This window comes from Dioscorea cayenensis, chromosome 16, assembly GCF_009730915.1.
Source record: "Dioscorea cayenensis subsp. rotundata cultivar TDr96_F1 chromosome 16, TDr96_F1_v2_PseudoChromosome.rev07_lg8_w22 25.fasta, whole genome shotgun sequence".
Classification (NCBI taxonomy): domain Eukaryota; kingdom Viridiplantae; phylum Streptophyta; class Magnoliopsida; order Dioscoreales; family Dioscoreaceae; genus Dioscorea; species Dioscorea cayenensis.
In genome coordinates, this window is record NC_052486.1 from 19,890,960 (window position 1) to 19,917,501 (window position 26,542).

At 34.5% G+C, this 26,542-nt stretch overlaps 4 protein-coding genes and 1 long non-coding RNA gene across 7 annotated transcripts; all 5 read right to left on the reverse strand.

Annotated features, from left to right (window-relative positions):
* Positions 1–1,852: 1,852 nt before the first annotated feature.
* On the reverse strand, positions 1,853–6,439 carry LOC120279165 (heat shock 70 kDa protein, mitochondrial-like). Its single transcript, XM_039286033.1, has 6 exons — positions 5,537–6,439; positions 4,684–4,760; positions 4,523–4,601; positions 3,861–4,427; positions 3,163–3,783; positions 1,853–2,661 (listed from the first exon to the last, which is right to left on the reverse strand). The coding sequence occupies exons 1-6, from the start codon at positions 5,594–5,596 to the stop codon at positions 2,053–2,055; spliced, it is 2,013 nt and encodes a 670-aa protein (XP_039141967.1). The 5' UTR covers positions 5,597–6,439; the 3' UTR covers positions 1,853–2,052.
* Positions 6,440–6,488: 49 nt separating this feature from the next.
* On the reverse strand, positions 6,489–11,682 carry LOC120279166 (embryogenesis-associated protein EMB8). The gene is made up of 9 exons (XM_039286034.1): positions 11,249–11,682; positions 11,039–11,167; positions 10,731–10,862; positions 9,783–9,925; positions 9,575–9,672; positions 9,405–9,499; positions 8,746–8,799; positions 7,805–8,112; positions 6,489–6,906 (listed from the first exon to the last, which is right to left on the reverse strand). Exons 1-8 carry the CDS (start codon positions 11,615–11,617, stop codon positions 7,888–7,890), a joined length of 1,245 nt encoding a protein of 414 aa, XP_039141968.1. The 5' UTR covers positions 11,618–11,682; the 3' UTR covers positions 6,489–6,906; positions 7,805–7,887.
* Positions 11,683–13,552: 1,870 nt separating this feature from the next.
* On the reverse strand, positions 13,553–14,144 carry LOC120279167. Its single transcript, XM_039286036.1, has one exon. It carries the CDS (start codon positions 14,104–14,106, stop codon positions 13,675–13,677), a length of 432 nt encoding a protein of 143 aa, XP_039141970.1. The 5' UTR covers positions 14,107–14,144; the 3' UTR covers positions 13,553–13,674.
* A 1,554-nt stretch (positions 14,145–15,698) lies between these two features.
* On the reverse strand, positions 15,699–20,980 carry LOC120279168. Its single transcript, XR_005541837.1, has 4 exons — positions 20,426–20,980; positions 17,477–17,608; positions 16,382–16,443; positions 15,699–15,832 (listed from the first exon to the last, which is right to left on the reverse strand). It is a non-coding gene; the product is annotated as an uncharacterized LOC120279168 (long non-coding RNA).
* An 823-nt stretch (positions 20,981–21,803) lies between these two features.
* On the reverse strand, positions 21,804–25,542 carry LOC120279163 (probable metal-nicotianamine transporter YSL9). 3 transcript variants are annotated; one of them, XM_039286032.1, is made up of 9 exons: positions 25,367–25,542; positions 24,576–24,944; positions 24,320–24,492; positions 23,817–23,914; positions 23,594–23,728; positions 23,329–23,518; positions 23,150–23,264; positions 22,914–23,067; positions 21,804–22,838 (listed from the first exon to the last, which is right to left on the reverse strand). In XM_039286032.1, exons 2-9 carry the CDS (start codon positions 24,934–24,936, stop codon positions 22,067–22,069), a joined length of 1,998 nt encoding a protein of 665 aa, XP_039141966.1. In that variant the 5' UTR covers positions 24,937–24,944; positions 25,367–25,542; the 3' UTR covers positions 21,804–22,066. The 3 variants fall into 3 exon arrangements, with proteins under 3 accessions (XP_039141966.1, XP_039141965.1, XP_039141964.1); XM_039286031.1 differs by having other exon boundaries at positions 25,197–25,542; XM_039286030.1 differs by having other exon boundaries at positions 24,576–24,992; positions 25,197–25,542.
* Between the last annotated feature and the right edge of the window lie 1,000 nt (positions 25,543–26,542).

Sequence of the window (26,542 nt, forward strand, 5' to 3'; positions counted from 1 at the left end):
TAATAATAAAAGACTAAGGTATTTAGTAAACATCTAAATACATTGTACATGTTATGTTGTAGTTGATGAATAAAAAAGACATGCTCAATGATGTATCAATGCATGCCATTCTTGAATTCTCCACAAATAGCAAATTGATCCCCCCAATTCCATCAAGAATTAAAGTAATAAAAATTTCACATTTATGATTTATGTATAAAAAGACCAAGTTGAACAAATTGATATATATGGAGGATCAACTTGCATAGTTTTTGGATTTCAAGATCAAAATATATTTCAGGTATAATAATGATTCAGGGACCATTCATTGAATGGGAAACATATGCTCAATAGTACTAGTCAATGTCATTTGTTTTCAAGTGATAATTAATAATTCAGGGACCATTTATGAATGGAAAACATATGCTTTAATAGTACTATTGTTTTGGATAAAATAATTGTACTAGTCAAGAGCATTTGGTCTCAAGTAATAACAAAAGACTTTTTTGGAGCACAAGGATTTATTCTTATCCACAAAAAAAAAAGCAAACAAAATTAAAGCTCCTTCTCAGCACCTCCACAATGTTAGCTTTTAAATCTTATCAACATTTCTAAAGTTCTGATCCATCAAATTAACAAACACATTAAGCATAGACACAAAAAAAAATTATAAATATAAAAATAAAAATAATTTATAACAAAACCATTTGCATGTGGAAAACTTGATAAATTTTATGGTCAAGCAACATTGATAATTAATTGATAAGAAGAAGCTTGATCATGTGTAAATGCATGTGATTCTACAAGTTCAGCATGTTTTCAGTATTGTGATTTGAGATTAATTAAATTGACAGCAAAACTTTGAATATGTTAAGATACAACTATTAAAAATCTATATACATATAAAAAAGAAACTATGTGTATATATATATATTCAATTCATATTAGAATATGATGAGGTAATATAAAAACTGGTTTAATATAATACAAACATGAATCTCGTTTTTTTTTTAAATTTATGTATCTCTAGAAGCTGTCTTCTTGTCATCTCCAGGAAGGAATATAAATGAAGTGTCATTTGTTTGAATCTGAAGTGAAAAACATTTAATCAATTTTACAGCGTAAATCATGAGACTAATATTTTAACATTAATTTTTTGAAAACTTATGTGGAGATATAAAAATGACACCTTTGGCTCCATAAAATTTATATATGTATAACAAATAGTCAATTCAGATTCAAATGCTGCACATGCCGAAAATAAACTGAATTGGATATGTATATGAGTAATTTAGGAATGTCCATAGTAGCTGTCTAATAAAAGATGTACAATACTTACATAAACAAACAGCCGTTGGATTATCATCCAACGACTATCATTCATCATCCAACGGCTGTGATCAAATGTCCCTAAGAAATAGTAACCTAAGGATGTACCTAAATTATCTTTTTCCTATTTATATATGTATTTTATCCACATTTTTAACAGGCCATGCTGGTCTTTCGGAGCCAAAAATAGCCGAGCTGACAAAAATAATAGTCCGCAGGCTTGGTCCAGCGAGAACCACAGCCCATTTACTACGTATGTCAAGTATAATCAGGTTAGGCCGGTCCACAACCTTTGGCGGGGCTGCCCATCGGGCCATTGGTTGGCCCAACACTGAAGTGAAGAAATTAACAATACTAAATTATACATTTAAATAAATTACAAATCAATATCAAAACACACAGAATCAGATCTTTGAACTAGAAAGGATGTTAATACTTAATAGGCTAAACATATGGTCTAAATTTTAATTAAAAATCGCTGCGGACACCTCTACAACCATGGCTCCATTCTCTTAATTTAATTTTTACGTAAACAGACCAAAAACATATATTACATATCTATATCTAAATTTATGAACTCAAACCCATATGACACTATAGTTAGAAACAAATGAAAATCAACCAAGGATAGTGACAAGTAGAAGCTGATAATTTCAAAACTTGAGGTTCAATAAACATTTTACTTGTGGCATTCATGGAAATGTTGTCATTCAAAGAGTTACTTAGCATTACCTTCTGTGACATTCACTTCTTCACTTCCTCGTACTCTGCCTCCGGAGTCTGATCTACACCCGGTGATCCACCAACGCCGCCACCAGTCATGTGCTGACCGATCTTTGAGACAGCCTTATTTGTGGCATCAATCTTAGCCTTTATCTTATCGACATCACTTCCCGCCATTTCATTCCGCAAATCCTCCAATGCAGATTGTATCTCTGAAACAACCTCGGCTGGAATTTTGTCCTTGTACTCACTCAGGCTCTTCTCAATACTGTATACTGTGGAATCCGCGGTGTTCCTGATATCAATCAGAGCTTTCCTTTCTTTGTCCTTCTGTGCGTGCAGCTCAGCTTCCTTAACCATTTTCTGTATTTCATCCTCTGTTAGTCCCCCGGAGGATCGAATCGTGATCTGTTGCTCTTTGCCAGTGGCTTTATCTTTAGCAGAAACAGTCACAATTCCATTGGCATCAATATCAAATGTGACTTCAATCTGTGGCATGCCTCTGGGTGCAGGAGGGATTCCAACAAGCTCAAATTCGCCCAGAAGTTTGTTGCCGGCTGCCATTTCACGCTCACCTTGCAGTACACAGATACCTACCTGGGTCTGATTGTCCGCTGCTGTGGAAAATACCTGGCAATGGACATAATGTATAAATGATCATACAGCAGAATAACAATGTATGTGCTCATAGAAATTTTTCTGAACAGGTGACAAGCAAAAGAAGCACAATGCAGTATGAATATCAATAAAAATCAGCAAATTGAATTATAGGTATCACCTGCATAATTCCATTAGTGTATTATGCAATACACATGCTAAGAATGATGATGCATGGCTTGACTTTAAACACCCTAAAACTCTTGTAGCTTTAATATAATCTTTCCTAACATACATCTCACTCACAAAGACTGAAAGCCACTTAACAATTGCAACGAACTTTGGGTCTCCCAAGAGAAAAGTGTTCTAAAGCAGGTAAATTCAAGGGACCATTGAATCCCTCTAACAATCATGAGTTGAATTCAGAATAAAAGAAGCCATCATAAATGCACCAATTTAATGTGAGAACAACGAGATACTTCTAAGCAGATACTTTTTGCACAATAATTGCTGAAAGATTAAGACAAGACGCACCTGACTTTTCTTAGTAGGAATGGTAGTGTTCCTGTTGATCAATCTTGTAAACACACCACCAAGAGTCTCAATACCAAGAGATAGTGGAGTAACATCCAAAAGAAGAAGGTCCTTAACATCTCCGCGAAGGATGCCACCCTGAACAGCAGCTCCCAATGCAACAGCTTCATCTGGATTCACGCCCTTGCTCGGCTCCTTCCCAAAGATCTCTTTCACCAGTTGTTGGATTTTCGGGACTCTAGTCATTCCTCCAACAAGAAGAACCTCGTCGAGGTCCTTACTAGACATACCGGCATCCTTCAAACAATTCTTGCATGGCTCCTTAGTCCTTTCAATTAAGTGACTCACCAAACTCTCAAACTTTGATCTTGTCAGCGTCATTGTCATATGCTTTGGTCCCGATGCATCTGCTGTTATAAATGGCAAATTAATCTCCGTTTGGGTTGTCGATGATAGCTCAACCTTGGCCTTCTCAGCCGCCTCACGAAGCCTCTGAAGCGCCAACCTATCTTTTGAAAGATCTATTCCCTCAGTTCTCTTGAACTCATTCACTAAGTACTCCACTAGAACATTATCAAAATCTTCTCCTCCTAAGAATGTATCGCCATTCGTTGCTTTAACCTTAAAACATATAAATTAAATCATAAATATAAAGAGGAAAAAAGGATCACAGTCAAAAAATAATTGAACAAACATACCTCGAACACGCCATTCGATATTTCCAAAATCGAAATATCGAAAGTACCTCCTCCAAGATCAAAGACAGCTATAAGACCCTCCTTGTCATTGAGCCCATAGGATAGAGCTGCTGCGGTAGGTTCGTTGATGATTCTCTCTACACTGAGCCCAGAAATTCTCCCTGCATCTTTTGTAGCCTGCCGTTGAGCATCATTGAAATAAGCAGGAACAGTAATAACTGCTTTAGAAATCGGTCTAGCCAAATAAGACTCAGCAGTTTCTTTCATTTTTTTCAGTATGAATGCGCCAATTTGGCTCGGTGAGAATTGCTGTCCATTTGCTTCAACCCATGCATCTCCATTAGGAGCCTTAACTATCTTGTAAGGGACCATTTTCATCTCCTTTTGTACCACAGGGTCATCAAAGTGGCGGCCTATTAGTCGCTTTGTCCCAAAAATGGTGTTTGAGGGGTTGGTCACTGCCTGGCGTTTTGCTGGAGTTCCAACAAGGATCTCCCCTTTTGGGTTAAAAGCTACCACTGACGGCGTGGTTCGTGATCCTTCAGAGTTTTCTACGACTTTAGGCGTCTGCAAAGATGAGATAAGAGGGATACACAATAGACATCCATTATGAACAAAAATGCACAAAAACATCCAACTAAACAAAGAACCCAGAGACTGACCTTTCCTTCCATAACGGCAACACATGAATTTGTCGTGCCTAAATCAATCCCAATGACATCGTTTCCTGATGTTTTTGAGCTGAATAAAAAGAAATATTCCTCCAGTAAAATCTAGATAAAATGTTCCAACAGAGATTTTGCTCTCAAGACTGAAAACTCACCTAAATGTTCTCCCCGACATCAAGCTTCTGTGATGCAGAGGTGAAGTAGCCCATAGAGTTTGTGCATTGCCACACAACTGAAAAACAGAACATAAGAAACTATAACAGGAAGAACAGGACAACCAAATTGCTAGTAATGTCAGAGTCTATCTAGTTATTAAAATCTAATCAACCAACTTCAAAGTCAATATTATTATGACCATGACAATGCTGTTTTTGTCTCAATTAACAAACACAACAGTCAAAAAAGTTAGTTTCAACTAATTACAACTGAAAACATCCCAAACAAAGTCAAGTTGCTAAAGTCCAGCAGTGAAAAATTATACATAAGTGCAAACTAACTAATAAGAGAATTTTCTGCTTTTCTCTAGAAGTTCAAATAGTCCCAAAAATCAGACATCATGACAATGAAAAACCCTGAACTAAATCGTGCAACTAGAGATTAAAATAAAAGACAGTGAAACAACAGCTACTACTTCAATAACAAAAGTTGAAATAGATAAAGCTCAAGTCTTTGACAGCTCAAAGACCACCAAAAGAGATCCTCATTCTTTCTTTCTCTTGAATGTTAAGCACCAAACAAAAAGAAGAACAACAATTAATAACCTATCATGCATGAAAGAAGGACCCACTGCATCAACAGCCAGTACTTAAATTGTAAAAAGTAGAAATAGAGAAAGCCCGAGCCATTGAAAGCTCAAAGACACAAAAAAAACAAAAGAGTTCTCCTTTTTATTATCTCTCTTTCTCTTGAAGATAAAGCAAGCACCAAACAAACAGAAAACAAAGAACTAAAGAACAAACGTGCATGGAATCAAATGAAAGAACAGAGAATGGAAAGCAGTGCGCTTACAGGTCTCAAGTGGTTCGGCATAGAGCGCATGATGGAGCGGAGAAGCACACTGGCAGCCATTCCTAGCAGTGCTGAGAAGAGAGAGATAGCGAGACAGAGAGAGGGTTGGAGTTCCTTGCTTTCTCTTTTGTATTCTCGGTGCAAAAAGAACACTTCGACGCTTCTCTGGAATGATGTGGAGAGCTCCCGAAAGCCCGCCAAACCGCATTGTCGGTTTAGTACCCGTTAAGACAAACGGATCCGACCCGATTTAATAAGTGAATCGGTTCTTAATAACAACACAACACTATTGTTATAGTTTTTTATAATTTTTTAATCTAGTATTGTCAATTTTACACATAAATCAAGAAAATTTTATATTTTCTTTAATTTCTAACTTATTAAAAATGATATTTCTCATCTCACTGCCTGTAATTAGGACTAGAAAACAGTTTTATAAAATTTATGTATATGAAAAGTCCACATACATCAACAACGCATAAATATATTTTAGAAGGATATTTTAAAAGAGAGTCAAACCGTCAACCTTTCACATTCCACATAAAAATTGAAGGAATGACCATTTGCCTATTGCGGTGGTGATTCCTTGAAAAACATTGTGACCAACACTACTTAACAAAACTACAATTTTTTTTTTTTTTTTACAATGTCAACAAATCACATTAAATATATCCTAAATCCTCAATCATGCTTGAAAAAGAGGTCAAATCTCAATCTTTTATATAGAAGTTAATCTGCTACCATTCACCTATTGTGAGAGGTGGTAAACTATAATTGATTCAATAGACAAATTTTACCCAATAAAAATATATATAAAAATAAATATTAACTTTTGGTTAGAACTATTTTGAGAGATTGCGCAAGAGAAATACAATCCTAAACAAAATAAAGCAAATAGGCTAACTTTAAAAATATGTGAATAAAACCAGATAATAAATATGGCAGAATCACAAAATAAAGGAAACTATTTCATATTGCAAGATCTTCAATTGACATGAATGGACTAACCAGATGAACCTCAACTGGAACAACAAAATGACTCCTGGTTGAGCTAATACATTTTCATACTCATTGAAAGCATAAAAATAACAAATGATTCAATCTATCACAATATAAAATGAGTTTATAATATTTTCCTGTCTGTGCCACAGCACACTTGCAGGCAATCATTTTTCATAGCTTAGGACTACAAATCTTGAGGAAAACATATACAGCACACAGGCAATGCACCTGATTTTTGCTGATGGCGTGGTTTCCAAGTGTCATTAACAAGAGAGAAATTCATCTTCTTGGGCAACATTGGAAGAGCAATCAATCTTTGGAATTGAAGCTTACGCTCCTCAAGAATAATTCTAGTATACATATGATGCCTGCAATTTCAAGGGAGAAAAAATAGATAATCAAGAAATCAATTTACTAAAAAGAATTAATTTTAAAATAAAAAAATGAAAAACTGTGATCTTTAAGGGAACTAAAGCAGAGAGGAATAGGATGCAAAATTAGTGCCCCTCAAGGATAATACTTGTAAACAGATGATCCCCGCAGTTCAAACAAACAATGAAAGAAAGAAAAAGAAAAGAGAGAGAGAGAGAGAGAGAGAGAGGGGGGCAAGAAATAAAGAAAAAAAAAAGATCATCGAATTTTACGAGAAACATGAGCAAATGCAATCTTTCAAAGAACTATTATAAAAAGCACATGATGCCTAATTAATTGTCTTCAGGAATATTGCCCATAAACAGATAATACCTGCAATTGCAAAAACAGATTAAAGGTCAAGAATTTTACTAAAAACATGCGTTTTAGAGTGCTTAATTGGGGACATCCCAGGCTATCTCGCAACCAATCTTTTTTCAATTTAATTATCTAAATAAATATACACTATATAATTTTTAAAAATATTAACATAAATCATTCATTAATTAGTAAAGGTATAAGATCAAAATATTTTCTTTGATTAGTACTAATTAAGTCAAAGTTTGGTCAATTCCACATGAAAAGTTATCTCAAAAACAATTTCAAACCAAACCATAACCCCATCACCTCAACCAAAATCAGATGCACAAAATCAAAGGTAGCAAGAATGTTTAGGAAAGATCAGTCCATTTCTATGATAATCATCAGATAAAAGTAGCACCAGGGAGCCAATATTATTTAAAGAATAACTAACTTTTGTTAACTTAAGGAGGAGGAACAACCAGTGAGCAAAATTTAACTATCATTTGTGAGTAGAAGGGATAGCTCATAAGAAATTATAATATAACAATTCACCTTCAGAACCAAACTCCTTCATTTGTCATGGGGAGATCATGGAGAGATGCAATTTTCTGTTCAGCTCTCACCATGGACTAAAGCTACGATTGTGTGTGCACAGATATAGAAGGTTCCAACTGTTGGATACCATCCACCTTCATAGGATGCCAGATTTCGGCTTTTTCAGTGCCCTCCTTTTCAAGATGCCCCAGAAATTCCATCACCACCTCATCAGTCCATGGAGCTCCAAATGGAGCTTCATCCCCAGCCACCCACCCAAGATGACCACCTTGCGGAGTAACAATTAAGAGACAGTATGGGTTGTCCTTCAACAAAAGAAAACATTTACCATATCTCATTCATGTTTGATATAAATGGAGAAAGTTTGTAACCATTAACCAAAAATAAATAAATAAATAAAAGAAATCTGAAATAACTATGATTGGAAATAGTATGCATAAAAAGATATTAGAGATAATAATCCAGTAACAATTAAGAGAGAGAGTATAGGATTGCCTTCAACAGAAGAAACAGTTACTGTATCTCTGCCATTTGATATACATGGGAAGACACTGAAATCATTGAACCCCAAAAAATAAAATTCTTCTGAAATAACTATGACTGGAAATAGCACATATAAAAGATATTAAAGATCATAATCCAGTAACAATTAAGAGACTGTATAAGTTATCCTTCGACAGAAGAAAAAGTTGATATATCTCAGTCATGACCAGCCATCTCCCTTCTGAGGTGCCTTATCCTTGTTTGTCTTCACTCTAATATTGTAAGTTTTTAAGGTTATGGCCATGCTGACTGCCCTATCAAACTTCTATTCCATGGTTGCCTTACCCGCCATCAGCCAGGATTAAAAATGAACAAGGAGAAATGGAGATGGCAACATAAAAATTGCACAATACAGATGAATGTCGCTGAAAACAAAGTAATAATACAAGAAATACCTTTATTTCTTCTCGAGGAATTCCCCTTGATGGTGCAAATGGATCATTAGCAGCCTGAAGATGGTCGTTAAACAGATAGCAAGTTATACAAATCAAAATGGCATCAACAACAATTAGACATACACTCATGCTAAAAATTGCCAAAACAGAGAGAGAAAAAAATACTCCAAATAATAGGAAATTGTCTTAAGAAGTTTTACTAAGCAATTAGTGTCAAAAAAGTATTTTGGCATATATCTTATCGTCTGATGCAAGTACCTCAGCAGTAATCTGGCCAAGAGAAGCAAAGAAAGCTATTCTTTTAAGAAGTAGGTCTCTTATATGAAAGGGCTAAAGAAAAGAATAAGAGGCCGTGAAAAAGGCTAGAAAGCGGTGCTTATATGAAACTCCTGTGCAGTGCTGGTAGTACCAAATTATAATCCCAATGATCCAGGGTTAGGAGAAAAAAAGGGTACTACATCACCTGGTCAAGAGGTGACAATATGAAACCTCAAATTTTACCCCCAAAAGCAACTAATATATATTTTCCTCAAACAACAATTTTATTGGACAAAAGCACAATCAACGTGGCTGCTTGTTGAATTATGAGCAAATGGAAATAATAATACCCCTCCATTAACATTAAAAGAAAACAGCTGCTCACAAGCATGAGGATTTACCTGTATACATAACAAAGGTGTACGAACATGCTCAATGGACTTTGAACTGCTTGCCTTGTAATAATAATCATCCACAGACTTAAAACCAAATGAGACTGAAAAACTTTCCAGTATTAGCAAAAAGAAAATCATTTTACAATAGACACACTTGATTGAGACATTATACCAACCACGTGTCAATGCTTCATCAAATTCCCTAATAGATCGTGCATTAGCTGCCACAGCCATGTCGTATTCACCTTCAATCCCTTCAAATAGAAGCGCATGCCTGGAAAAAGACAGTCAGAAGGAATAATTTGATCTATGAGCTAATAGGATTCACGACTTTGTGAGAATAATCAAATTGCAATATGATGCCAAAGTAAAAAATAGTCCTACTTATTGAAGATTTTGCTCAAAGCTCTAGCAAGAGCTCTATCATAGACAACATTAAAGCCCTGCTTAAAGTCCTCGTCTGCATATACCAAATTGAAAGGATTGGCCAAGGATACAGCCCCAGAGAGACGACATTTGTCAGATTCCTTCAATGGAACAAACCAAGATTTCTTAGTAGGTTAAGAAGGTAAACATTCTAAATGCAGGAGACTTAATTTGGCTTTAACATAATTGAAAAGAAAAAACAAACACAACAAGTTACAGTGTGTTAACGACGCATTTTCTAGCAAAAAAGAAACAATAATCCTGCAAAAACATATGCTCAATTAGAGAATGTTCAGATGTTAACAATCTCTTGAGATGGATAAGTTCGCTAGGGTTATTCCTTGAGGAAAGGGAAGGTAACTAAATACAAAGTTATCAAAGTCACGATCTCCACATAATAAAAAGTGTTTACAGCTGCCTTGACTATTAACTCCACCAACTAATTGAAGTTTGATTGGCAAAATTTTTTTCTTGGCATGGTACTAGCTAAGCACCGGCGGATAGTTAGACAAATTTGAGCATTACTTCGAGGAATCAATCATCTGTAACTCTGAGATGGTAAGGTAGAGGCTTACGAGCATACTTATACAGGTTTCATTTTTAATCAAAGCAGGATTTTGTTAAGTGACCTGAAGGCGCACATCATTATCATTAAAAGCAAGAATTTGAAAACAAACACAAAGAAAGCAAACAATAAGATTGTAAGCATCAAGAAAATACTAAGATAACCCAACTAGCACAGAGATCTTTCTGAAAAGCAAGAAGAAAGTAGACATAATGCATATGAAAAACATATGGACTACTTGTTTTCTTTCATCAATATCAATCTTAAAACTGCATTAGTCTCATAAAAGATTACCTAGACAAACAGTAACATTAATTGAAAGTGAGAAACATAGTATTCACCTGACCCAAATGTCTTACTAATATATTCCCACCAAGAGACCAGCCCACAGCATATACATTCGACTTGTGATACCGCTTCGAAACATGATCAACAACTTGGCAAAGATCATCTGTAAATGATGCTGAATAAAACTGCAAAAAAGACACAAGTATTTACAGAAGCCAAAAGAACAAAAGCAAAACCATGAAAAACGAAATCAAGAACAAATTGCAGGCTTAACTAAAACAATGTGCTTGATTTTTCAGCAACTATTGGAACATCAGTAACTATGGACGTACACTATAGGGTGAAATGGTAAATCAGATACCTGAGGGGTTGTGACAGGACTATCACCACAACCACGGCTATTGAAAACCACGACACGCCATCCCATACTCCGAGCTCGTACAAGCAAATGCCTCACATACGTATCACCACTACCGCCAGTGAGACCTGGCTGAGAATCAATCACCATTTCCCCAATCTAAATTACTAGGCTAAAAACCCTAAAAAGAAAACAAGATGCAAAGAATCAAACCAGCAGAACAAGAACCGGAGACTCAAACGGGAGCAGGCGATCGTCAGCGGCAACCCAATCAAGGGCGACAGCGCCATCATCGGGGGTGCGGAGGCACTCGCGGCGGAGAGTGACGGAGGGAAGGGAGCGGAAGAAGGCGGCAAAGAGGGTCTCAACGTGGCAGTTCCAGGCGATGATAGGGAAGGGTTTGTAGGGGCGCTGGAGGCTGGAGAAGCTGGAGAGGAGGGAACAGCGAGGGCCGATGAGCTCGAGGGAGGAATGGGGGAGGGCATTGGGGATCTCGACGGAGGCCATGGAGGCGAGGAGAGAGGAGGAGCGAGGAGGAGGAGAGGAGAAGTGGGAAAGCATCGAGAGGAGAGGCCTGGCCATCGTTGGTTTTCGTCTTCGTCTTGGATTTCTTTGGCGGGTTGATTGGGTTTGAGTGAGCAAACCCGATTAATGAATGGTCCAATTGAGTCCAAGTACGTGATTGACATTGTTTTTAAGGTTAGAAAAAAGTATCAAGAAACCCTTGAATGTTTTGAATTTTTATGTCTAGTCCCTGGAGTACCAAGAAACCATTGAAATTTTTTGGGATTATTTCTCCGAATATCCCTTGAAATTTGGCATTAAGATAAAATATAAATTATATAAATATAAACTTTATATATATATATATATATATATGAATTTACATCCTCTATGGACGTATATAAGGCTGTGTCTTCTACAAACATGCATAGAATTGAATTCTAAGAAAGTTCATGTGCAGCCGTTGGATTTCAATTCAATGATTCTAAAGAATCTCTCCTTGTGAATGTAATAGATCTTTTAGTCCCACATTGGCTAATTGAGGGAGTATCCATATGCACATAAGAGTGGGGTTGATGTGGGACTAAAGGATCTATTACATTCACCCAAAAAACTGACATAGTGATTGATGTGGGACTAAAGGATCTATTACATTCACCCAAAAAACTGACATAGTGATTGATGTGGAACTAAAGGATCTATTACATTCACCCAAAAAATTGACCTAGTGGTTAGCCATGCTCTTATATACACATGGATACTCCCTCAATTAGTCGATATAGGACTAAATGATCTATTACAGTGAACTATAACTATGCACAATTTCTACTAGGACCTTCCCTGAAAATTAATAAAAATCCAACATAAACCAAACTGCCCATTTTCAATGCAAGTACATGATTTTTAGTACTATTTATGCTATTGTTTGTGCACCCATTTGTGCATGTATCTTTTTATCTCTTATTTTTCTCAAGTGTGAACGTTCTCACGAATTCCTTGAAAATATATTCACATATTTTTTATAATATATTTTAATAGTATATTTGTATATGTGATGTAGAATCTAGAGAAGGTCCTATATATTTTAATAAAATTTTCAAGGCCATGCATGTAAAAGAAAGAAAGAAGGAAAGAAGTAACAAGAACCCCTGAGAATTTTCAACTTTCATATATATAGTCCAAAGATTTTAAATAAAAAAAAAATTACAAATGCAACATCATTACTTCTGGTAAAAAAAGAATTTGATAAAATAGTGTTATTAGAAATGCTAGTAAAGGGCAATAAATTATCTAAGAACTTTCTATAAAAATCCTAAAAACTAACAAATAAGAATGAGGAAAAAAAAGCGGACACATGGAAGAAAAGAGAGAGTAAAACAGTAACTAGAATATTATAGGTGTTTGATGTAAAATTGGGTTAATTAGTGTTCATAATTGTTTAATCATTGGATTTTAATTTAACGGTTAATTTACATATGTTTATAAATTTGTTATCTAGGAACATGAGTAGATAATTGACCTTTTATTAAATTTGGCAAGATTCCTCCAACAAAATCCATGGAAAAATAAGAAAAATCCCTTAAAATTTCTCCATGTCAAATGAGTTAGATTCAAATTAAACTTTCTTTTTAAGTGTTCAATTCAAATTTAATTTAAAAATATTTTAAAAAAACCAGACCAAAAAGACAATGAAGATGGTGGGGTTAAAAAAATAATAAATAAAAATAATAATAAAATAAAAATACAAATACAAATTTAGTAGGTTGAATGAAAATATCATGAGACTAACAAGTAATTTGCATAAATTGTCGTACCTTTTTTTTTCTTTTTGTGACAAGGGTCATGCATATTTTAATATACTTTGACAATTCAACTGACATTAGAAGCTTCGAACAAAATCAAATAAAGCAAAGGAAAGATATCCTATTTTTATTTCTTGAATCCAACATTACATTATCAATTACTTATATATATATATATATATTAAGTAGTTAATTCAGTTATACATCTTCATCTTCATTGCACATAAAACAAAGATAAAAAACTCAAACCTTAAACTTAAAAACTCATCATCATCATCAACAAGAACAACAAGAACAACAACAACAAGCAAAACACTAAAAACCACCGTGAATTCACTCCTCTTCAAAAGCAGACACAGGGAATGACTTCCCAATCCCCATAGGAGTCTTAAAGTATATCTTCTCCCCAAGAGGATCATCAATACTCATCTCACTAATTGGAACCCAAATGAGCATTTGCTTGCTCTTCACTCCGGTCATCTTCTTCATCTTCTTCTTCTCCACATATGCAGTCACTTCTGAAGCATAACTCACTTTAGTGTTTGTTCCTTTGAAGAAATGCTCACATGGAGACTTGAGTTTCATCCAAACAAACCCGGTTTCCGGGATTCTACCGCACTCTTCAAGGCCTTTGAGAGGAAGAACTCCTTTTGGAAAGCCGAGTTCCGAAAAGAGTTCCATGCAGTGATGATGGCATGCTTCGGCACCGTAAACAACCTCCGCGCCTTGCCGATCTTTGTTGTTTCTTCCCACCAATGTGTTCATGGTTCAAGAGTTTTTATTTTTATGTTTATTTTCTATTTTTGAATGAGGATGGGATGAAGAACAAGAGGGCTTTTAATAAGAGGGGTTGAAGGAGGTTGGTTTGGGGTTGTTGGACTAACATATGAATTGCATGGTTTGTTTGAGAGGGTGTTTTTTGGAGGAAGGAAATGTTGGTTATTTGGTTTTGGTAGGAGTTGGTCAGCTATGTGATTGGTTTGATTTTTTTTTTTTTTCCAAGTTTTATATTTTATTGTTTTAAATTGATAGTAATTAGCAAGTGATTTGGGGTTTTAGCCAATACAAAATCGAGTATTATTTACAAAAGGTTTGGAATTTTGATATATTATGTGACACTTGATTAATTGTTAAAATATAAATAAATGAATATAAAAATTATATATATATATTTGTGTAAATACTCTAAATTGTCTATTTAATCCCCAGTATGTATTTAAAACCTTGGAAATTATTTCAATATACATATATGACGCACAGGAGAGTCAGATTTACATTCTCATCAGACAGGTCTGATTGTAAGAGTTAGCTCAACCCTTATATACATATGAAAACTCTTTCTCTTAGCTGATGGCCGTGACTTTGACACCCTCATCAGGGACCCCAGTTTAGCATGTGCCCTTGGTCGAGCCTCGAAGCCAACTAGGGCAGCCCTAAGGAACCCAGTCGCAACCCATGCGTAGCTCACCAAGGCATCCCCACATGGGGGCTCACATGCCCATTCACATCGAACTAGCTTTCAATGAAACACCAATTATGCACACATGAGTCATATCCATATCTCGAAAGGACTAGTCTAATTGTGAGAGTTAGCTCCCAACTGTTACATGCATATGATAATTCCTCTTCCTAGCCAATGTGGAATTAATGTTGGCTGCTAGTGAGAAGGTGTGATTAAAATTATGTAAAACACCTAAATTATTTTTTTTTTTCTCAAAGTTTTAAGAAGGATTAATGAATTTAAAATTATAGAGTATTTTTCCTATTTTAATAATACGGTATAGCAACTTAACTAACAATATATAAAGTTTCAATAAGAGGTGCATGGGAGCAATTCTTTAAGGGGTTTTTTTTTAAAGATTCACAGTTGTGATGATATTTGCCCTTAAGAAAGTTGATAATTGTCGATAGTCGTTTATAAAAACATAATTATTTATGGATCTTTACAATTTACAAATTATTATTTTTATATATTCTCAAATTATTAAACCTCAACTTAAAAAATTTATTAATTAAAGAAAATTATAGTTATTACATAAGAGAAATATGCAGATGGTAGAGCAGTAGTCTATTTTTTTTTTTTTTATAAAATTCTAAAACTAACCCGTCACCTCTTACCCTATTGATATTGGGTTGCTTATTGTCACGTCCCCAGCCTCCACGTACCGGGCTCATGGACGGATCGGCCGCATCCAATGGGGACCGGCCCCACCGGGTGCAAGGCCTCGACTAAAAACCCTCAGTCGAGTCAACCCTAACAAGCAAATATGAATAGAACATAAAAAGCACAAATAGGGTACTCGAAAACCCGACATATTATAAGTACGGGCTTTTAGCAAACTCTACGTAATACAAATACAATCCAACAGTTTGCAAATTACAAATACAGTCAGAATACAAGTCTTACACTCTTAAGCAGGTAATAACAAGATACTGATAAAGCAGACAATACGACTCTCTGACACCCCCCAGACCTAAACTTGATCTTCTCCTGCGAAAACAGAATACACAGAGTGCATGAGCCACAAGGGCCCGGAGGGATTGCGGAAAAAAACAACAAGTATAGCGGATATTGCAGAATAATAGCTCAAGCTTCATACAGAATACAAAAAATACGCAGAATCTTTGGAATAATCCAAAAACACAAAAAAACACGCGAAATACATCTCCATGGCTAATAACAGAAAATCAACAAAGACGAGGGTCGGATCTTCGACTATGAAGTCGAATGCAGCGTAATGTAATATCAACAGTAGTAGCTGGGATCTTCGACCGCGATCGGGGTAGCGCTACTACGTAAAAACATGTGCACATGGCTAGGGACTTACTCCTCCCTAGTCAGGGCGAGCCGAAATGGAGATGTACTAAAAACCGCAGAAAATACTGAATACGGATGGAGGAATTCATCGAATAAATAATGCAAATAAGAAAATAAATAAATAAACATAAATACCACGCAAATAAATAAAATTATCAAACAATGCAATAATTAAATAATAATTATTGCCAGAAATACGGAATACTCAGTGCGAGAGCCTACCTGGCTCCGAGCTACAGAGTTGGGTTCACCAAGTCCCGCGAGCTAAGACTCGCTACAATAATCTAACCCAACAAAATAAACTACACTCAGGAATAATTCTCGGGCTGGGCCTAACTTAACTATTGCCCAAGCTTTACATAATAGGAATTAAACAACAAACTTCTAATCACCAAGGGATAAATAATAACCATATTTCAAGCCATGATGAGAACAACCATGAGTATAAAAGTATTCACATATGAAAATAACAATAACATGAATGATTAAAGACAATACCATGCTTATATAACAAAATGTTAATAAATAACAATTAACTTATAACATGGCTGCACACTCACACTTTCAAGTTTATTAACATGAAAACGTATCTCTAAAATAATTTAGAGCATGAATGTTAGTTTACAGGTCCAAGTTTACATGATGCATATAAAAATATCATAACTAAACTAAAGAAATTCTTTGGTTTCATATAAATTAATAGCAAGAAAAATATACAGATAATGCATTCTAAAGAAATTCATTATCCACTAAACCAAACATGCTTACACAGTTGTATGTATAAACTAAGTCCAGATGTCATGCTGATATAAAAAATAATAACATGATAAAAGCAATTAAAGTGTAGAAAAATTTTTAGAAAAATCAGATCTTAAAATTATTAAGCTCTTAGCACACTTCTAAAAATCTCATGCTTACAGGCTTTTAGAACACAAATATAGGCTAACTAAAAAGGTTATATGCTCAAACTTACAAAAAAACAAGAAAGATAAATAGAATCATAACATAACAAGGTTGCAGGTTCACATCAAGCTCAATGTCACAGCATACACACATAGAGCTAATAACTTAAATTACAAAGGCATGCTACACATAATAACCCATGATGATAAAAACACATTCCATCACAAGAAGGACAACTCAGACAAATTCTCAGACTCAACATTTTTCAAAGAATTAAACAAAGCTTTCACAACACAAGGATCAAGCTCAAAAATGGAAGAGTAAATAAGAACTAAGGTTGCAAGGCTTAGGCATGAATCCAGGATTTCTATAGGAGCAAGGCCTATTAAACAAACAACCACAAGGATTACCTACCTTTAATCTCTCCGAGGATCCGCCGGTGAAGAGAATCTCCCTCCAACTCCAAGCTTTTAAGAGAAGAAAAAAGCTGGAATTTCGGCCTCCTGAAGATGCCAATCGCAAGCAAGCAAGCTGCTCCCCTTAAAACTAAACAAAACACCACAAGCCAATAATTCACTCATCAAGATCCGGTTTTTAAGGGCAAAGAGACAAACAATGGGGGCCTGCTCACCAACAGCTCAGCCAACCAGTCAAAGATGAAGAAAAAAGAAATTTTACAAACCTTACACTTATATAAAATGTTCGTTTTAGGAGAATCCAAAATTGAACCTCAATGGCCACGCAAAGTGAGGACATGGGTATTTAGGGGCCGTTTGGTTTACGGATTGGGAATGGAAAAGAGTGAGGAAGTACTGGGAATAAATAACATTATATATAATATAACATATTAAAGTAATGGAAATGAGGAGTGAAAGAGGATTGGGAATGAAAGATGTGTTTGGCTAATAAAGTATGAGAGGGATATACATATATATATATATATATATAGTAAAATGACCTTTATAACCTTTATAGGAATAAATAACATTGTATTTAACATAACATATCAAAGTAAAATGATACCTATTTTTAACTAATAAAATAATTCAAATATTGTTTTACTACCATTATCATAGTTAAATATTTGAATTAAATATTCCACTTTTGTCAATTATTTTATTATTAAAATTAATATTAAGACGTAGAAAATAGAATGTTAATACTTTTTAATTATATTTTTTTAGCATTGTTATTTCATTTATCATAATTAAAAATTTAAATTAAATTTTCCACTTTAACAATTATTTATTATTAATTTTAATAACAAATAGAATGTTAATACTTTTTAATCGATTGCTATTTTAAATATTAGTTAGTATTATAATTATATTTTTATTAATTATTATTTAATTATGAAATGTGATAACTATTATATAAAATATTATATTTACTTTATTTTTAAAAATGGATATTTAATTTTAATAACTCATTAGATTATTAATTAATTATTAATTACCAGATTTAATCATATATTAACAAACATGTCTAGGAATTCTCTCTTGTGAGCAGCGTCAACTCCTATTAGATATAATAATTAAATATTATTAATTTTATCATAATTAATTTAATAAATTTTTAAATAATAAATATTACTTATAACTGTAAATATGAAACCATCATAAAAATATGATTAAAAATAAAATTTAAGATTATATCCTGCAAAATGTTAAAACATTCAACAAAGATGAACATCATTAAACAACATTCAACATTTTCGTAACTCCTACAACTTGTTAAATCATTCAATAACATTCAACATCATGCCACAACATACAACATTCTACACGAAATTAAGATTATCTCCTATAACTTGTCAAAACATTCAACAACATTCAACATTACACACAAAATTTAACTTACTCCTACAATCTGCTAAAACATTCAACAACATTCAACATTAATCAACATCATTCCACAACATTGAAGATTCCACACAACATTAAACATCAAAGTGGGGAAAATACATAGTCAAAACATTCAACGTCATTCTATCAAACATACATAAAATAATGAGATTACATATTAGATGAGCTAAATGATAATCTTGATAACAACACACGACAAAATCACAGTTTTTTGCTGTCTAGCAACTCAAAAAAAAATTTCAACTGATCATCTTTAGGCAAAACCTATAAGATGAAATACTGCCTCATCATTAGAGAATAAATGACAAAGTTAAAAAATAACAAAACTATATATGATGCTCTTCGCCTTCCCGACTACCAGCCCCAAAATTAGCAAATTTGAAAAATAACAAACAGGGATTAAACATTAACATATAGAAAGCGAGTGCCATACTAAAAATGGACAAAAAGATTGTGTGACGACAATAATATGATAAAAAGATAAATTGGGGGCAAGGCCAATGCATTAAAGAGAAGTGGCTAATCTTGAAGTTCTAAACACATGAATGACACTTTTAAACTACTTATTGTACTAATTTTTATCAATCTGAACACAGTGTAAAAATTTATAACCAACAGGTTAGTGTTTCTATGTTAAGAACCCATCATATTTAATTTTCCTAAATGAATGCATAATGTAACCTCAAAAACAATCCAAACAACCTCAACACTACTTAGGAAAGCAATAGCCTTCACCAAGTCAAGTAATTACAACGATCATGTTCAAATCCTATGTTCATAACAATACTTGTTTAATCAAACAATAACTTGCAAGACAAAACAACAAGAATTTAAACAAGGCATCCATACTCCCTAATGTTCTACACATGCCAAAAGCCAAAGAATAGCTAACAAGCATAATTCAAACAAGAATATAAACATTATTTTTAATTACCACAAAAAATATATAACAAAGTTCAACATCCATAATCACACAAAAAGTGAACAAGAAGATAAGAGAAAAACTTAAAAAAGAAATCAAAGGACTGAAAACATGCTAATAAGGTCAAAATGAAGCAATATAAAATAACCAAAATTCGAAGAAGATCATCAACAATATAATTTAATTTCCATTGATGATAATTAAGCTAAAAAATTATTCTCACCACTAGTTTCAGCTTGTATCAATCCCTTCACTAATACAATCTAGCTTCTAATCAAATATTTAGGAACTGAAATATTACATCACTAGAAGGGCAAAATCAGGTACTATTCATCCAAACATGAACAGAGAAAAAAAATCATAAAAAAACACTCAATCCCATTCCAACCAACAAGCGCCTCCATAAAATACAGAAAAAAAAAAAACTATATTCTCATCTCCCCCTCCAGCCAATTCTCATCACAAGCACCACCAAATCATCAGGAAATCAAACAAAAGGACAAATAAACCTAAAGTTCTATCAATTAAACCATGAAAGAAAGGAAAACTAGGAGCTGCAAAGCTAAGAAAACTCACAACGTCCAAGCTCCCTAGCAATGGAGATCCAAATCAATGATGCAGCTTGAGCTGAGCTTGAGCTTGGGGTTTCAAGCTATCCACTGAGAAATGGGAATTAAGGTTCTTAAGCTTCTCCGGTTTCGAGAGTTTCGCCAGCTAGATAGAGATCGAAACCAGTGTGACTGCGAGATGTTCAACATGCCAAGAAGAGGAGAAGAAGACATTGGTTCGTGACGATGAAGGAGCAGATGATGTGGCCAGTCTGCGGAGAAGGTCGGAATAGAATCCAGGACATTTGGCGGCATTAGAATGGGCTTGGAGGATGGCTACAAAGGAGAAGAAGGAGAATGGCTACAAAGGAGAGAGAGAACAACTTCACATGGGCAGACTGACTTTTTGTGGCCAAAATTGATATTTCGCCATCAAGTAGTGAACAAGGAATGGAGACTCCTCTCAAATTAGGGGCAATGTCACTACTTGTGAACTGATCCTTTTCTCCTCCCTCATGCCTCTCTCACCCCAATGTCTGTACACTCAAACAAGGGATTAGGCCCATTACGGCTTTAATGCTCATTCCTACTCCAAACCTACCACCAAACAACACCTTATTGATTATATGATTGGCTCTATACCTATACATGTTCTTATCTTCTTTTAAATGAGAGCACTTGTGACCTATTTTTTTAAAAAAAAATCTAAAGCTAACCTCCGGTAAAAAGGTAAATAAATAATAATAAATAAACAAATAATGTGCAAGGGGATATAGTTGGCAACACCCTATTTTTAAGAGTTAAGAAAGCAACCTTTATCTCCTTTGTTAAAATGTTTCTTAAGATCACAGCTCAAAAGTGTAAAAGCAAATCACCTTTATTTCCTTATTAAGATGTTTTCTCAAAATCAACTTTTCTTTTTTTTTAAAATAATTTTTCACCCCTCTCCTTTTTTTTGTTTTTAGTTTTTTATTATAAAGAGGAGCAACCTTTATTTCCTTCTTTATTAAAATGTCTCCTCAAAATCATATCACTTTTGGCAATAAAAAAAATCAACCCAGTCTTTTTTTTATTTTTTATTTTTTTATTGCATTAATTTTTTTACTACAAAGTAGACAAATTATATAAACATATAGAGATGTAAAGTTAATACATCCCTCTCCTCTTTCTTTTTAATTTTTTTAATTTTTTTTTTTTTTTATTATAAAGTGGACAAGCTATCTTCTTTTTTTGCCTATTTATTTATTACAAAGTGGATAAGTTAAATTAAAACACACAGATGCAGAGTTAATACACCTAACATGGTTATACCCTCATCTTGTTTGAACTGAAATTTAAACTCACTTTTTTGATAAATACTCTTTTGACAAATACACAATTATTTTATTGAAAGTGCCTGATATCAATAAACCAAGGGAGGTAGTTAGCTTAACTTACCCTTTCTTTATTAAAACTTTTATCAACTCGTATCTTCAAACTACATCAAAAGGCAGCAACAAAGGTCACTACTAACAAATTATTTGCTGATAAAAAATACAAAACATCTCTATATTTTTTGCTCTGCTTTTCTCTACACACAACCTCATTCTTTGATCTCTCATGCTCAACAATTTCCTTCAGTTTCAATCCTTAATCAAAATCTCAAAAGGATTAACCTCTTCTACACTTCTTAACTATCCAAAAACTTCATGCAAATTGGAGGATTAATCTTTGCCAAAGCAAGCAAAGAAGAAGGAAGAATCCACAGTCCATCCCCACAAATCAATCCAGAAGCAACTGCAGGTATCATCAAAGTAGCTTTTCTGCTGTTTATCTTATGCCATGCAAACACAATGAAGCTCCCCAAACTCATATCAATGGCAAAACTAGCACCTACTAAGAATGGTACAGCCATGGCCATTGGCAAAGGCACCCACCTTCCATACCTAACAGGAAGAAGGTCTCTCATCACATTAGCTGCTGCAGCAAAGCCGAAAAAACCATAACAGAGCTGTAAGCAATGGTGTGGCAATGCCGAGAAGCCTTCGACACCAAGTACTGCCATGTTTCGGTATATCAATGCATAAGGTGCCTTAAAGCTGCCATTGGGATTCCCTACATCAAAAGCTTTGTAGAATAAGAAGAAGGTTAAGGGTGCAACAACACACCCCATTGCTGTTCCAATGGTTTGGCTTAGGAGCATTGATTTGGGGGATGTGAGTGTGAGATGCCCTGTTTTGAAATCATGCATTAGATCGGCAGAGATCGAGACTACTGATTTGATCAGTCCACAGCCAACTAGTCCTGCAACAACTCCATTGTCTTTCCCGGCCCACGCTGCGAGGATGAAGAGCGATACCTTTCCGTAGTTGTAGGCCATGTTCATGTCAGTGAGGCCGGCTCCGTATGCGTTGCAGAAGCCGAGTGCAGGGGCAAGAACATAAGCTATTATCACATAATACCTGTTAAGAATTGATAATATGAACTATGTTAATGTTTACAAAAGAGTGAAATGGGCAAAATGAAAACATGAATACCATTTCACTGCAGGGAACATGAATGGTATGGCAATGACAGAGATAACTGTGAATACAATGTAACCAGTGTAAGCTAGCCATAGAGGAATGTTCTCTCGACCAAAGAGTTCATCCCGCTGGAGATCGTCTAAGACCGGTGTATTAAGGTCTGATACTGCAACACAGAAGCTGATTCAAAAAATTGAAATGCGAGTGTTTGGAGGGAGTTTGTTTATGGCTTCTTTTTTGTTTACCACCTTTTTTGATGTTTTTGTGCTTCAATCTATCAGTAATGTTTTTGGCAGTGATTGCGAGAATCTTGAGGAAATTGTAGAGACCATCACCAAGAATAAGCGCAATAGAAATGAAAACCTGCAACATAAGTATATAAGTAAGTTATAAATTCGATTTAAATTTTATCAAACCATCCATTGACCTTGTAGCCTTGCAAACTTTTCATGCTGCTTTGGGGTATGTTCTCAGGGTACCAATCTCCTTTAAGTTCACTTATCAGTGGCCACATTACACCCCATGAAAGGATGGCTCCGAAGAGGAGAGAAAGATTAACAAGATGAGAGCAAATCATCCCCGCTCCGACATATGTTAAGCTGAAATCGAAGAAGAATCTGCAGGGTTTGTTTCCGGTTAACAAGATATCGAACATAAAGCAGTGTCAATTGCTGTACAATTAAGAGAATTACGTTTGTTTCCAAGCTTTTAACCCAAAGGTTGGGAATTGTGAAAATCCACACTCATCTCCACCCGAGAAGAACCACTGGAAGAAACTCCAAAGAAAACTGAATGTGAAATATTTTGTAAAGCCGCGGACTTGCTTTCTGTAAAAAAAGAAGAATGGATTTGTCAAGACCGAAAAAATTATTGAGTGCGTGACACTTTGGGAATTAGAGCAAGTTCAATGAATACTTCGCCATTTGATCGCCATGACGAGTGTGGAATCCATTGATGAGAACAGCAGTCGCCGTTCCACTTGGATAAGTTAATTTGTAGTCAATTATCATGATCTAGAGAGAGATGAAAGTTTCATCAGAAACACATATGGCATAATGGAATATATCATCAGACTCAAATGATAAAATAAACGTGTACATCAACATTAGCATAATATTCATGTCTTTGTCCGAGTAAACAACATCATGATCTAAAGAATGACGAAATAAGAAATTTAACTTGGTGAATTAGTGAATGGTTTATTGTTCAGTGGAGTTCCTTTACATCGTTCCGCAATCATTGTATTGCTGCACTGCTATAAAAGCAAAAAGGAAAAAAGCCACCAATCTCCTTGTTCTCGGGTGGGCAGAGATGTGTACTACTATCAATTGGTTTAAGGATCGAATATAGGTATAAACAAAAGGAAAAAAAACCAACTAGCTGATATCAAACAATTGGATCAAATGAAAAACAAGTACCTTTCGGAGAGGAACCAATGCAAAAATGCCAACAAAACTAACAGCAAAAAGAAAACCAGTCATCCAACCGATACCGGGCTCTTTATAGCTCCCCGGCACATTCCCCTCTGTATCCACTCCAGCCTGTTCATAAGTTTTCTTATTCAATGCCAATAGATAAGACCCAAATCCACCTGAAATCAACCCAAAATTCAGTGACCAAACAACATATTGATTAAAACAACAAACACCACCAAATTAGAAAACTCTCTCCAACCTCCAACAGCAATGCTATAACAAGCAACTGCACAAGTCTGCACAACAGTATTCTCCTGCCGAGTAAAAGGCGTCGATAAAACCCCGGCTTTGTGCAGCAACTTGGTCCATGTCCTAAGGAAGATGAAGGCGAAAAGTGCCGCGGAGACATTAAGTGTTGGAACAAGGCCAGTGGTGAGGTTCAGCTTCATCACAATAATGCTGTATATGATCCCAATGGCAAGGCTAGCCACTAAACCCCTCAGTGTCAATTGCTTTGACCAATGAGGAATTCTCTTGATATCTCCAACCTCTTCTTCAATGTTTCCATGCTCAAAGTCCTCACCTTTCTCAATCTCTTCCCTCTCTTTCAACTCCTCCATTTGGATTCCTACAAAGTGTTTTCTCAGTATTCTTCTCTTCTTATTATTGCTTTCCCCTTTCATTCAACAATTAATCATTTCTCATTAATCTCTATGACACATGACCACAAAATCAGAAACAACACATCAAGAACAACATCATTCAACAATTAATCATTTCTCATTAATCTCTATGGCACATGACACATGACCACTAAATCAGAAACAACACATCAAGAACAACATCATACAAATTTCAGCACATCAACAAGAAAACTCACCTGAAATCATCCCAGGAAGCAGAAGAAGAACAGCACCAAACACTCACAATGGAAACTAATCTCATAAATAAAAACTTCCACTAACATGTACTACTTCTGAAGTACAACCAACCAACAAAGTAATTGAAATGTGTACTACAAACACAAATGGAAGGCAATAAGAAACTTGCACGAATTGCTGATGTGCATCCATTCACACTTGCATTGCTTTTGCTCCTAACTCTTTTTCCACAAGGATTGATGGGTGAGGGAGAAATATGCTTGGGATTGGATGGGATGGAGATTCTAAAATGATATCAATGGAGGAACAGTCAATGGAATGAGACACAGGACACTGGACAGAGTTGAAGCCTGTGCAGAAGTGGGGGTCCATTTTCATGCTTTTTTTTTATCTTATCTTATTTATTTACTTATTTATTTATTTATTTATTTTGTGATACAGAGAGCGAGACATTTATTTCGGTTCTTGGCACTTTTGTCCAAATATATATATATTTGTATATATATATATTATATTTATTTATTTATTATATATCAATAATATTGGCTTGTTGGCACTCAAATAATGACATTGTTTACGGGTGGAGTTGGATGCCCATCTCATTTTTGTCTACTTTGAAAGTGGGGGGAGAGTAAGGCCATCTCCAACCCAAAACTCTATATTTAGTGACTCAAGATCTTTCAAAAATACGAACACAGTGAAAGTTTCTCCAACCATCATCTCTATTTTTTTAACTCTAAAAATAGAATATTCATGAATATTCTTTTTATTTCACAATTTATATATTCATACTATCTCACAAATTTAATCATCTTTAAATCTTTTTCCACTTTTTAACCGATGAATTATTTAAAAAGAGGCATTTTTCAACAACCACCTCCTTCCTGGATCTAATATGTTTAGTGACATCTTCGACTAATATTGATGGAAGTGGCGATAACATCCTGGGACTATTAAACTCCATCTACTCAAACTTTATTTTTGGGTGTTGTAGTAATATATCGCTAATAGTATATGTTTTTAAGATTATTTTCTATGTTTTTTATCTTATCGCTTATGTAATTTTTCGTTAATTTAATGAATTTGTAATTCAGTAAATTATTTTTTTAATTTGATATGTCGTTATTAATTAAAAAATATAAAATTAAATTATAACTTTATAATTTAATTAAATTATAAAGTTATAAATATAAATTGTAAAGAAATAAAAGTAAAATTTAAAAAGAATTAAAAAATAGAAAATCAAAACTGAAAATCAAAATAGAAATAAAAAACAAAATAAAATAAAATAAAATAAAATAAAATAAAATGGGCAAACCTTTATTTATAATACTCACCGTAAAAA